Genomic DNA, 13,887 nt, shown 5'->3' on the forward strand with positions numbered 1-13,887 from the left:
ACTGGGTTTCTTTGCCAGTTCAACCCATTTTCTTCCATAACACACTAAAAATGCCTTAAAATCCCATCCAGAATGACCACTTTCCTGTTGACTAACAGCTACAAATCTCAGGGATACACTGCAAAAGGTTGCTCCCTCTACTCCAACCCAATCAATAATTCTTCAGATGTAAGACTGATCTTTATGGAAAGTCAGAAGCTGAGAGAACAAGCGCTTACACCGCTGAGCTTCCGCTCGCTCCTTCTCTGCCTCAGCTTGCAGTTGGCCAAAGTTGCGGTTGCGCATCTCGGCCATCATGCGCTGGGCCTCGGCCAGCTCTTCGGAGGCATCTCCCAGGGGCAGGTTGTTCCCTTCTCCACTTGTACCAGCTATCTGCTCCAAGAGCGCTGAAAAAAAGCACTGTCAAAGTTAAAAACAGGATGTGCTTAAGCCTATTCAAAATGCTCAAATGATGGGGCCAACGTCTTTTCTGAGATGGATCTGCTTCATTAATGAACTCAGGAATGGGCACGCCTTATTTTTTCCTTAATGAAGCAGATCCATTTTGCATTAATTCTGTTAAGATGAAAAGTATCCCATGACACACAACCAGAGAGAGTAAGATAGCACTGGCTTTGAAATTTGTCCCAAATTACCAAGTTCTTAGCAATAATTTTAAGCTTCTAACTTTAAAGAGCCCATGATAACAACCCCAAACAAAGTTAGACTTGAGTTAGGATAGTCAAATTTGTTGCTCAAAATGTCTCTATAGTGGAGTTTCTCTGTCCCTTTTTACTTCATAGGGAAAGTAGGGTCCTAAACTAACATTATGTATTAGATTTCTAATAGGAAGAGTGAGTTCTACAGCTGTGACTAAATTCTGATTTATTAAGTTGTTTTCTAAGAAAACCTCTTATGCATAATTAAGAATATTGTAAATAAGCTGAAAAGATGGTATAAAACAAAACATGAGTCAAAAAATTACTTTTTACCTTGTATATTTTTGACCACTACTTGTATCTGTGAAACCAAATCCTTTCCTTTCTGATGAGTTTGGCCAAAATTGTTAAATAATCTCTCAGCTTCCTTGTAGTTCATTTCAGCCTAGCAAGGAAAAAAAACCTGTTAGATTAAAAGTATCTGGATACAGCATGCTAATACATAGTCAGGAGATGTGTACTTTTAAATTGATTTGGTAAATCACCTTTTCCTGGAGAGCATTTATATCACGACCTAGTTTAATGAAGTCTGTCTCCAACTCATCTACCTTTGAACCTTGATTATGAACAACAGAACGGTAGTTGTTCAATAAGACCTGAAAAGAAAGGAAAGAATAATCCAGTAAATTACTCACTGCACAGCAGACAAAAAGCAAAAAATTCACTGGATTAAATCTTTACCCAAAGTAAATAAAAGCAGAATTACTGATATGAAAACTGAACAATTCCTTCCCAAAACCTGGGGTTTTTAACCTGATGAGTATAGCAACTGCTATTCCAACCAAAGAACATTTTTTTAGAATGAATTTTGGTAATGGCAAGTGGAATATTGAGCATTTTCAGCAACGCAGAGACACGACGTGCTTGAGAAAGACATATCGAGAGGGACACCTCAGAGGTGTAACTTCCAAGGTAAGCAGGCCTCAGGAAAAGCAGAGATAGTAATTCTCTGGAATGGAAACCGCATGGAAACCACAGCTACCTTTTAACAGGTGAAGCCCAGTACTGCCAGCATCTGGTATTTGAAATCCAGGGTTGATGTAGATCTTCTTGCAACTGACAAAACTATGGCAAAGGTTCCTGGGTTCACTGCCTACCCACTTAATCTGAAATCCACTTTTCTGTTTCTGTGTGCCTACCTTTAAGTCCCTGATGCGTGTTTCCAGATCTCTCATCTGCTCCAGAGTGTGGGTACTTGCATGGACATTTTGCAGCTGAGACTTGATGAGCTGAAGCTCGTCACCTATTGTGCTCAAATCCTTCAGCAGTGTAATCACACAGCTGTCACAGGCTGGAGAGAACAGTGGAAACCAATACATATCATTGATATTTAACACAGAGAACATTTCACTGAACACAGCAGCAATGGTGGAAAACCTTTGAAGCTTGTCACCAGGTGCTGCCTGAAGAACAAAGGCAACAACAAAGTCTGCAGCCTTAAGGAAATGACTTAAGCCAGAAGTAAGGAGGAGGTTCCATCTACACCTGACTAGACGAGCACCTCTTTAATAATTTTTCCAAGTATTTGGTTGAATGTTTGATTTTAAAACATTAATTACAGGATATTTCAGTCCTTTTTAAACTATGTCACCCTTTAAAGAGTCAGCAGTATGTATTCAGAGCCAGCTGAAAGTAATACAAGAGCAGTTCTATTTTATCACTTACAGTCACAATCTTCATTGGGATCCACATCTTTTGGGTCATTATTGAAACATTCTGAAATCACAAGATTGTCATTAGTAACCAAAGTCTTCCTATGGAAGTACTACTGCATTTTTTCTTTCACTTCTCGTTTGACAGCCATTAAAACATGATGCTACCCTTTCATAAGCCCATACCTACTGTGAATGAGCTGAAATGCTCAGAAGGCTTGAGTATGCCAGGACATTCAACTCCCACTAATGCCTAATTAGTGCCTTTTCCACTAATGGAAAGCAAGACCTTTTCCATCCCTCAAAGGAAACCTACTATAATCTCACAATTTATGCTACTAGGAGCAGGACACCCTCTTACACCAAGTGCGCCAAATGTATTGCTAGAATTTGCCTAGAATAAAACCACCAGAACTGGAGACAAGATTATATTGTCAAAGGACTTTACCCAAGACATAGGTTCAAACCTCTTTTTCTACTAAATGTGCAGGTTCAAACCACAGGTTCTGATTCCCCAAAGAATGTCTTACCCACAAGGAACTAAGAAACTGTTTATGACCTTCCTTCATGCCTGTCACAGCTTGCAAGATTAAGGTATTTATCAGGCTTGAGAGAAATCCGCAGTGTGTGCATGGATGGAGGCACTGTATGTAAGACAAGGCATGCAGCTTGGACCACAGATGCAGCTTGTATATAACAAACATTGCCTCAGACTTTCCAACAAGCCAGCACAGGTGATATCCTGTCCAATGCAATCTGTTTGGTTTTTACAAACCCCGTTTTAAGAACCTTAACAGTCTCCAGGTGCATGTGGAGTAACATCCTAGGATCCTAACTTCTAGGATGCAGGAGAGAAACTGGCTTCTAAAAATGCCATCATATAGGACAGAAATCTCCACATCTTGATACCCAAGTTCCTTTTACAGGCTTGGTCCCACTGCCAAGCTCTCATCTCCTCTTGAAAATGAAAAAGGCCATGGATCTTGGTCAAAGATTGAACCTGATGATCTTGGAAGTCTTTTCAAACCTTAACAATTCTATGTCTTTTACTCTAAAGGAAAAGATGCACTCAGTATAGCCTGCTGCTGTCAAGAGTCAACAACAGCTTGCAACTTGCAAGAGGATACAGTGATAAAATTGGACCTGAACTTTACCAGCAGCATGAAACAGCCTGGAACAAACTGCCTAGCTGTGCCATTTCCTTTGGCACTTGCACATTAAGTCATCGGGAAGTTAAAGGCGATTGGTAATGATTGCTGCTGCCAAAAGGAGACAAATCATAAAGAATATATTTTTAAGGGAATGCAGAAAATTCCTCCAAAATTCTAACATCCATGCAGTTCTGCTGTTGTGTAGTTCAGCTAACAGCAGGCACATTTCAGCTGTCACTATGAAGTACCAATTATATAGAATTATTATTACAGCTTGTGCACCGAAAACATCAGCCAAGAAATGGTGAAGTGCTGGCCAAGCACCAAACATCACGCAAAAGGAACCTGCAAGAACATGCTGTGCCAATGATCACAGAGGGGTTTATTCCTAATGAAGAGAAAGGATCAGGATGTGTAGCTGGAGGTAAACAAACAGGATTGTTGAATATTGCCCTATGGATTAGTTTGTCCTAGCAAACTCTTGCTTGAAAAAAGAAAGGAATGATAAAACATCAAACACTGCTTGGATCTGTTCCATACAGGGTATAATAGAGATGTATTGCTTCAATGATGAAATAGGAAATGAGAACAAGCTATTGAAAAATTGCACCAGATGCCAACAGCACTTCATATCACTTGCTCTTTTTCTAATTTCTGTGGCCAAGGAAAGACAATGGGTTCTTTGCAGTTACTGGACTGCAGGACGAACAGCAGGGCAGAGAAATGAAGAGTATAGAAATATTTGGAGTTATTAGTTGGAAATTTCACTAACATATGAGGAAGAAAATCTGTCTACAGGGACGGAAAAGTGACATTCTATTGGTGAATGAAAAATAGGAGAATCAAGGACATTTCAGGAGCAGTGGCCTCTGTATTTCTGAATATAAAAGAGTATCCCAAGGGACTGAGGTGAATTAAGGTAAAGACACTCTGAGGAATGTAAGATCAGTCCCTTTACTTCAGAATTCTAATAGATAAAGCAAACATATGCCCATGGCATTATCTAACAGCCTACAAGTAGTGAAGTACGTGTTTGACTGATTCTGGGAAATCATGTATGTTTTAGCTAGAAAAGCAGTATAGAAGGATTTATAAAAGAGCCTCCTGTGTCTGGTTCTAACTTCCACTAAAAGCAGACGGCTTGGATACCTAAGACGGCAGTGCCTGATGCAGACTCTGAAGATTTCACTAAACTGTGCCAAATACATTTTAAATAGGCATATTGAGGATGCTCAGTTTCCTAAATCCATAACACTGACTGGCAGGATATGATTTAACTCTGTCAGCAAAGGAACCACGATACATTTAAAAAACACTGCCACAAAACAAAAACAAAATAAAATCAGCAGTATTTGAAGGAAAATACAGGACAAAACCATTTAGAAGGGTAAACCTGATGACTCAGGACAGCCCTTCTATTACCATAGTGTTGTGTTTTAGGAAATCTTACATTTTATAAAAAACAATCTACATTTCTTGTAAGTCTAGTTCTTTCCTTCGGTTCAGCTTATCCAAGTACCTTCCCTCTTTGCTTCCCAAAGGGAAAACAATGCTCCCTTCCATTCAGAACAATGCTCCATTCACAGGCCCTCACGTACCTCCAGTCAGGTGGTCACAGCTAACCAGCTGTCCATTATTATTACAGTTACATTTCTGACAGAAGCCTCCATATTTTTGTGGGTTTCCAAAATATCCAGTAGCACAGCTAGATAAAGAGATACAAGTAATTTTTATTAAATTGTTGGAGCTAATTTTGTGAAATATACTTTCCTTTGAGATAAATCCCCAGTTATTCTCGTGAGGAAACTTTCAATAACTTTAGATTTAATGTCTTGACTCAGACAGAAATAATATATTTTTGGTTTACAGTATTCTCTGCACTATGCTAAAAATATCTTTGTGAGCACTGCAGAATTTTTTTCTAAAAATAGAAGAACTCCCACAGTGCTCTTGCAGGAATAATTCACTTAATCTGAAAAAAAAAAAAACCAAAACCCAATCCACACTGATACATACATACGTAGAGAATTTGACAGGGCTTAACCAAGCAAACCATACCATTCTGGCCTGCGATCCCACCAGAAAACACATACTAAGGGGGATCACACTGCATGCACAGCTGAGATTTCAAACAGCAACAACACTGAATGACATCATCACCCTTCTGCTGCATGACACCCCCTCTTGCCTCCTGCCAGCAAAGCAGTCTGTGTGACTGATCTCTAAATATTTTAAAGGTAAAATATTTTGTTCAGACTGGATAGCTAACATTCCTAGAAGCTATTCTGTGGTAAGACCTATAGGGGTGATAATACAGGATCAAAGGGGCAAGATGAGCTGAGGAACAGCTATACCTGGAAGACAAAACACCTATAACCCTCAGATTAAGACAGGGTCAAAGGCACCAGTCTTGAAGGACAAGACCATGTCCTACTGCAGGTCCTGTCTTCAGAGGCAACATCATGACTTATTAGCTTCAAATTTCCAAACCAGACAACACCACTCCATTACACTTCAGTTCTCTCTGGATTTGAAACTCAGTGAAATTGGTCCCTCTGCCTCCCTGAAATTGGTTCCTCTGCCATGCTGTTCCTCTCTTGATTTGCCAAACTGCTGCAATGTTCCAGCAAAAGAGATGGCTTTGGTCTGGTTTGTGTAAACTCCAACTGTGGAGCAGGAGAATGATTTGGGATGAAGGGTATGGTGCTAAATGTTATGTGGCTGCTGTCAGATAAGACTGTTGAGGCACCATTGTGTACACTGGAGGAAATGGGAAAATGTTTTTAACTTGAAAAGGGGTGAAGTAAGTGGAAGTCATTATTACTAGAGGGCAGGATGAGGCAAAGCATGGGGCAAAGAGGCAGACACCTCTTTTCAGTCAAAATGGTGCAGTCAGTAGTCTGTGGAGAATTGCTTGTATTTCCCCAGGGAGAATTTGGTTTGTGATTGGAATTACATCACAGCACCACTCTTTACCAGCTGTTCATATAAATAGCTACTCCTTATGTACATGCATACGGTGCATAGGTGCAAGTCCATATGCCCACATAAGTCTCTCCCAATACAGACAGCACTCCTTTTATCGTGTCTTTCAAAACTCTTGGTTTAGAGAAACAGGTTACTTACTGTTCACAACGAGATCCAGTGTAGCCTTCTTTGCAGAGACACTGGATTTCTTCACCATTTGCCACACAGCCACTTGCAAATCTTTGAGAAGAAGCAAAAATATCATTGTGAGCACATGATCAATTAGATTTTACACTCTAGAGGTTCAGTTTAATGACTTTCAGATTAAAAAGTTTTTACACCACCAAATTACTTCTCAGCTAATACAATTGCCTCCAGATAATTTTGTTTCTTGGGGAGTAGTTTCTTAGGGAGTAGCTTTTTCAGGAGTAATTTCTTGGGAAGTAGTTTCCTGGGGAGTAGCTTCTTCCTCAGTAGTTTCTAATCCTTTGAAGTTTTATATTTTTTTGTGCAGATTTTTTCCTTGGACTCAAAAGATTATAATTTCCTGGCCCTGTGGACTGAGTAGAATAGTTCACTACCCAAAGGAATACCTAAAATAAACTTTAATACTGCTGTCATAAAACAAGTCTGGGTAGCTATTTTATCTTAGCAGGCAAGAATCAATAGCTTATGCTAGACAACATTTCCTCATGTTTGTACATATTTTCTCTTTTCTTTCTCTTTTTTTTTCTCTTTTCTTTTTAATCAATGAAAACATTAAAGGATATTTTTATGTTGCTAATTTTATTTAGGGATTTTTTATCCAAGGCAAAGTAGAGTTGTGAGCAATTTTTGGGATCTCAAGGATCTGGTTAATACAATTAACTTTTTTCTCTGCTCTTCCAAGCAGATTTGCCTAGATTCAAAGTTCAATGTCTGTGAAGGAGAAGGCAGGAGTTGAGGGCCATGATAGTTATTTTCATGTTTTAATCTCTGAACAGTTGGATAAAGCAAGTCTGTGTATCAAAGACAGAGGTCTGCACTAAGAATTACTGGATTTTGACTAGATGAAAAATTGTCAACTCCACTAATGCCAGGTGGGGTGCATTTCCTGTGTCAGAAATTATATTCACCACCTTAATCTGCAGTTTTGAAACTGCAAGGGTTTATGGTCTCCCTAGATATTTCAGAACTATGAAAGCAAATGATGACTAAGAACTTGTTCAGTCAGCCTCAGGCAAGCACCTGCAGAAGATGTTGTCAAAACCAGATCTAACAGAGAGTTCTCTGATAAATGATAAACCTGTCTATTGTCTGATGGTGTAAATCTCTTATTTAAAGGTTATGTGGTGTGTGCTTATGCACCTGGCAAATACTATGTGGTGCCTTTAGCAATTGATAGCTTAGGGTTTGAGGGTTTTTTTAATTTGATTTTATTTACCACATTTCAGAATGGACCAATGATGACAATCTGGCTAAACATACCATGCATTTAAAATGCAATTAACTGCCAATTTTAAAAGCCTGGCAACTTTATTAGATCTAAGGAAGTTTTAATTTTTCATTTTTCATCTCAGTATGTTTGCATTTCAAACAGAACTTTCACAAGAAAAGCAACAATACTCTTTTAGACTTCTAGATAAGTGCTTAAGACCTTAAATGTTTTTATATTATTTTTGAATCTTAGTAATTTTTCTGAATTCCTATAAAAGGCTTGCCTCACTGTTTTCTGCTATCTCCTAGCCAGAAGAATGGTCTTAAAGATCTTGCATTCCAGCAAAAAAGAAAGACTGTGGATGTGCCCAGTAAGGCAAAAGACCTCAATCATATATTTCTCACTATGGAGGAAGTACTGGTGGTTTTGAAAGGAAGCCCACTTCTACTGTCTGGGGCTCCCCAAGGCTATGAGCAGTGTGCCTCTGAAGTTCAGGATTTGAATGAGAACTGGAATACTCAGGTTATTAACAAAGGCAATGCTCTGAGACAGACCACCAAGCTCTCAATACCAGAAGAAGATCATTATATTCCTATGGTAGCAGAGTTTGGGCTTTGGGATTTCTTTTCTCTCTCTCTCTCTCTTTTTTATTTTTTCTCCTTTTTTTTTTTTTTTTTTCTCCTTTCCTCCCCTGCTTGACTCTTCTTACAAGATTTTACTGTACCTGTTTGTATATGGGCAAGGGCATTCCCGGCAGGAACCTTGAGTGGCATCTCCAAAATAACCATCTTTACAGTGCTCACATTTGTCCCCAGCAGTATTATACTGACAGTCCTTGGAAAGGAAACAAGCAAGACATTTGGCAGTGCTTTATCACTCAGTATGGATTTACTATTATTTTAAAAAATACAGCCTGTTTATGCAGAGAATATGTTCTTTTTCTTCCACATAATCAAGCATTTATTGTGAAAACTGCCTTCACAACCAGGATAGAACAGTTTTGATCATTTTTCCAACTGTACAAAGCACAGTTTCCTCCCTCTTGTGAAAAAACAATAGATAAGTAAGTTGAATTCAACATATTTTTAAAGAAACTCAACCAGAGGCATATTTTGTAAAGGAGCATTCCATTAATGGTCTCTCTCTCTGTTTATATAAAACTTTAAAATTTGCATCTTAACACTGCTTAGAAGGCAGATACAATCTAAAAGCATGCAACCAATTGAGCCCAAGTACATTGCTTTAAAAATCTCATTAAATAAATACAAAAATTTTTTCTCTTTGTAGATTCAGACCAGAACTGAATTTCCTGTAGTTTCTCCAGTTAATGTATTTAATGTTTTGTATTATATTTATATTATATTTTCATGTTACTTTTATTTTTCTGTAGTAACTGGATTAAATAATAGAAAGCAAAAGCTAGGAATACAATTGAAACTGATGCAGCTGAGCCCCTTCTACCATGATAAAATTGTTGGGAATTTTATCTTGGTTTAGAAACATTCTTAATTCTAGTGCTGTCTAATTGTCATACATTTGTATTTTATGGGTACAGAACAAGGAAGTTGCCTTTGCATTACCTAAAGCATTGCTAATTTAAAATAGAAGTTGTTCAAATACATAAGCAACATAAATATATATAAGCAGCCATAAGGAAAATTCCAAGTTACAAACAGCCAAGAGGCATTCACACAGAAGTTCTACAACTGTCTTCTGTGCAACAGACTGAACAAATGACCCACAGAGCTGAAGGCTTACTAACAGAGCAAAAGATGGAAAAAACAAAGTGGGAAATCAGCTGGAAGCAGTGACTGAGCAAACTGTGCTTCCATTTCAGGGACTTTGATGACTCAGGGCTATGTTTGAAGACCTTACTACCATGACTGGTAAAAGAGAAGCATTTTTCCCTACAAATGAGAAATAGTTCTGTCTCTCCCATCTCCTCTGAAACTCCATTCTCCTTCACATTTCTTCACATCAGATTCCCTCAAACACGAGCTCTTCCCTCAGGTGGTAACCCCTTATTTGTTTTCATTTTGGTTAAAGAACTAAATCTGTGGCTCACTGATAAAAGGTTCTGGGAAAAACAGGAGAAGCTCCAGTTCCCATGTGAGCCATTTCACATGAAGTTAAACACCAAGTATCACAAAGGCACTATGTTTGCAAAAGAAACCATTTTAAAATGTGGCCTCTATAAAAGCCGGTACATATGTTCCTGCAAAAACCTAATGGAGAATTCAGACTGTTTCTGAAAAATTACTGTCAGTTTTTATAATCCCGAATAATAAATTCAACTGCAGAAAGAGATGTATTTAAAATATATGTGCTGGTTTCATCTTACAGCAACTTCCTCCCACCCCCACAAGTTTATCTCCTGGCTTTTTGTTTTGTTCACTCTGTCTATAGAAACTGAAGCAATTCTGTTAATTGCAAAGAAAATTTCAGCTATTTCATATACAAGCCACCCTAAATGTGCCATGCTGCTCCTCTAGCTAGATGTCATGTAAAGGTTGGAGCTCCCTAGGCACAGTGCAATGAAGCCAAATCAGCAACTACCTCATGGGTCTTCCTTCAAGTTTTACAGAGTCAGACACACCCCTGGAGTCACAACATCTCCAAACCATCAAGTATTGCAAACCCTAAAGTAACACTTCCAGCGGACTCCATTTGCACCCACACAGTACAAGGCAGTCAGGGTGTGTCAGGGCCACAGGAGAACTACCGAGGTTACGTCACACACACGAGGCTCCGTGACATGAAGCAACATGCCATGGGATAAGCAAGTCTCAGCACCATGCTGCTGCTGAGGGAATGTGCCTTCCAGGAGGAAGGGCAGGGACCACAAGGACACAAAGCCTGATTAATGGCAGAGAAATGCTTTTTCCCTTAACACGAGAACCAAGGTCTTCAGTCTCCTCCACCTCCTCCTGCCCTCCTTTGTTCCCTGCTTCCAGCAGCACGGCAGTGCACTCCTTCCACCAGCATGCAGCAGCAGGAGAGTGACTGCCTGAACTGCTGCACAGTGGAAGGAGCCAGCCTGGGCTTAGTTAGCTTCCCTCACAAAGCTGCCTCTGGAGGCTGTCACTGGAGAGACACTGACAAATGTAGGTACTCGGGTCTGGGGCTCCAGGTGAGGAGCAGGAAGCCAAGTGAACAAACTTTGCACTTTGGATGTGGAACTTGATGGCTCCACAGTGGGAATCCTCCTTGTCTTCTCTGCACCATGTCAGGTTTTTGTCCCATGGCTCCTCTACAGAGAGACAAACTTTCTTTTGGTTAGGCAGAAGTTCACGATGGAAATAAAGGCCCTCAGGGCTTTCATTTTTCACTACATTATTCTGGATGACTTTGCTTGCCTGGGACCAACGGCTGATTTAGCTCTACCTATCTGAAAGTTAATCCAGCTGTGAGAAGGACAGGATAAAGAAAAATCTAGATCACATATTTCATGAGGTGAAAGTAAAATATGCCTTCGTAATTCTAATCTGAAGTGAAACTTCCTGATCTTTCTTGCTGTGCTGCAGCACTTTCCTGTCACAGCCTGCCCTGCCCCTCCAAAGCAGCAGCCTGTAAGTCATCCCCCAGAATGTGCTGAATTAGTTTATAGTTTCTATTAAAGCAACATGGTTGGTTGAAACAAAGTCAGGGAGAGTGACATAACGCGCAGGAATGCACCGCAGGCAGAATGGATGCACTGCAAAGAAGGAAAAAGTAACAGAAAAAGACAGACCATGAAAGATGTTGGCAAGGTTCTTGTTTACACAGTAAATGAGAAATTAGTGAAAACTTTTTAAGGGGGAATTTTTCAGGACAAACTATTCAAAGAAGCATCATGGATATAAAGTGAAGCACAGTCAGCCAAGTGTCACGCTTCCATTCCTGAGGGCTGATCCACTCCCATGGGGTTGATTTGGGTTTAATACAGTGTGCCAGGGAGCAAATTTTACCCCACCACCTCTTCTGTAGCAGCTGAAATCTTCTAATAAATCTAACTTCAATTACTTGTATTTCATCTTATTTAATTCAATATTTTTTAACCCATCTAGCTGTAGACTATCATTAGTGGAGATGCACTGAAGCTGATTAAACAAGATTCTGCAAAACCTATGCTATGCATGAATGTGCTGTTTGTCATCATTATAAAACATAGTACATTTGCATAAAGCTCGGGACTGCATATGCCAGGATAAGTCCCATGTTTATTATAAATAACTACAAATGTTTCCTTATGTACAACTTTGATGTCTTTTTGTAACCAGGAGCTAACGAAAAATACAGGGTAAAGAAAAAAATGAAGACAAGGACATAAATTATACCAATCACCCACAGTTACATTACATGTACATTAAGTGTATGCATCTTACGCTCATTAACAATATAAAACTTAAGAGAATGAGACATACAAGGATTGTTCTTAGTTGCTTGGAATTTAACAATACTGTATGGTCCATACTCCACTAAGATAAATGTTTTTTTCCCCTTTTCTTCCCATTAATTTACTGAATGTTACTAATTACTTACAATACATTTTCCAGTACCATCTTGACATCTATTTGAATTTCCATTGCAGTTGCAGGGCACACAGCGTCCAGCAAATAATCCTTTATTTTCACGATAAAATCCAGTGCTGCACTCCTGGACAGCAAGAGGAAAGAAAAAAAATGGTGAGCATTGGTAGAAAGTTTTACATGTTACAGGAAGTATATTTTGAAAATGTCTGCCATTTCCAAGGAGTAGTGAAGGCATGAATTTCCTTTCAAGCTCTCCTAAGCTCATAATACTGTTTAAAATTTTTAATGCAGTAAATAGCAATTAATGGAGCTGATGAAGTTTCATTTGGACCCTGTGCTTTAAATACTTTGGCAGTGATGATTTAATCATTTTCTCTCTAACCTCGGAGAAAAACACATTTCCTGTGGCTATGTACAAAGGTATAAAATATGATTTTTAAACCACAGAAAAATATTTGAGTATGAGAACACTGTAGTGTGAATCTAAAGAAGAACATCTGAAAATCTCACATACTAATTAGTGGTTATATCTTGATAATAATTTCACTACAGTGAAATTATTTTCCTTGGAAACAATTCTGGATCCCTTTTACATACATTCATCACGACTTCCACGGTTAAGTCTACAAAGAGCTAAAGCCACACCTAGACATAGCTAGGTGATGTAACAAAACATACAGTGGTCTAATTTCTAAGTACAGGCTTGCCCTGGAGACAAGGGAAGCATGAGAAGAATGTTCCAACTGTTGAGGGCACAGGAGCAGAAGCACAGCCTGTCAGATCACAGTTGCATTTAAACAGGGAGCTGAACCAGAGGAACATTCTAAATGAAGCAAGAGACATCAAGTTTGTTCACCTACAGCAGGGAGGTAGTAACTAATATGTTAAAATCAGGTCCTTACTTGGCATGAGCAGGAAAATCACAAGGAATTCCCCCTGGGCAGGAAGCCCTTCTGCATACAGATCAAAAATTCACGCCCGTCTTCTCCTGGAACACTCAGGCACGCCAACCACACTAAAAATGACTGGACATCCATCTGTCCTTTCCATTCTGTAGCTCTTTTCCCCTAGGAGCTAAGCTGGTGTGGTGCAAGGAAGATCAAAGGCTTATGGAAGTGGGGAGAAAGCCGTGCTCCCCACGAAGCCAGCACCTCCCAAGTTCCTGCCTCCAGCAACGTTCTTGTGAGCTGTACCTATGCCTTGCCTCTGCCTCACGGGCAGAGGCTGGCCCCAACAACATGCAGAAAACAAGCAAAAGTTGAACTCTAAAGCCATAAATCTTTTCTCATAGTAAGTGCACCACCAAGACTGGTGGAAGCGATCTGAAGAGCAAAGGGTCTGTGGGACTGTGTCACAAATCACATTCCAGTGGTTAGAGGTATAAGAATTTATGCAGAGGCAGGATTTACCAGGGAATTTTTCAATGATAAAACTACCACAGGGAAAAAAATACTCATCCATCACAAAGCAGATCCCAAAAGGATTATTGAA

General features: G+C 39.4%; 1 protein-coding gene across 1 annotated transcript in view; it reads right to left on the reverse strand.

The window, feature by feature from the left end:
- Positions 1 to 13,887, reverse strand: part of LAMA3 (laminin subunit alpha 3) — a 106,527-nt gene that overhangs the window by 23,684 nt on the left and 68,956 nt on the right. The window contains exons 41-49 of the mRNA XM_066182428.1: positions 12,407 to 12,520; positions 8,610 to 8,719; positions 6,628 to 6,708; positions 5,100 to 5,206; positions 2,364 to 2,414; positions 1,838 to 1,989; positions 1,184 to 1,294; positions 972 to 1,083; positions 219 to 386 (exon numbers count right to left, since the gene is read on the reverse strand). Of these exons, the coding sequence (XP_066038525.1) occupies positions 219 to 386; positions 972 to 1,083; positions 1,184 to 1,294; positions 1,838 to 1,989; positions 2,364 to 2,414; positions 5,100 to 5,206; positions 6,628 to 6,708; positions 8,610 to 8,719; positions 12,407 to 12,520 (1,006 nt within the window). The remainder of the gene's footprint in view (positions 1 to 218; positions 387 to 971; positions 1,084 to 1,183; positions 1,295 to 1,837; positions 1,990 to 2,363; positions 2,415 to 5,099; positions 5,207 to 6,627; positions 6,709 to 8,609; positions 8,720 to 12,406; positions 12,521 to 13,887) is intronic.

Source organism: Chamaea fasciata, unplaced genomic scaffold, assembly GCF_029207755.1.
Source record: "Chamaea fasciata isolate MVZ Bird 193981 ecotype frontalis unplaced genomic scaffold, bChaFas1.0.hap1 SCAF_1, whole genome shotgun sequence".
NCBI classification, from domain to species: domain Eukaryota; kingdom Metazoa; phylum Chordata; class Aves; order Passeriformes; family Sylviidae; genus Chamaea; species Chamaea fasciata.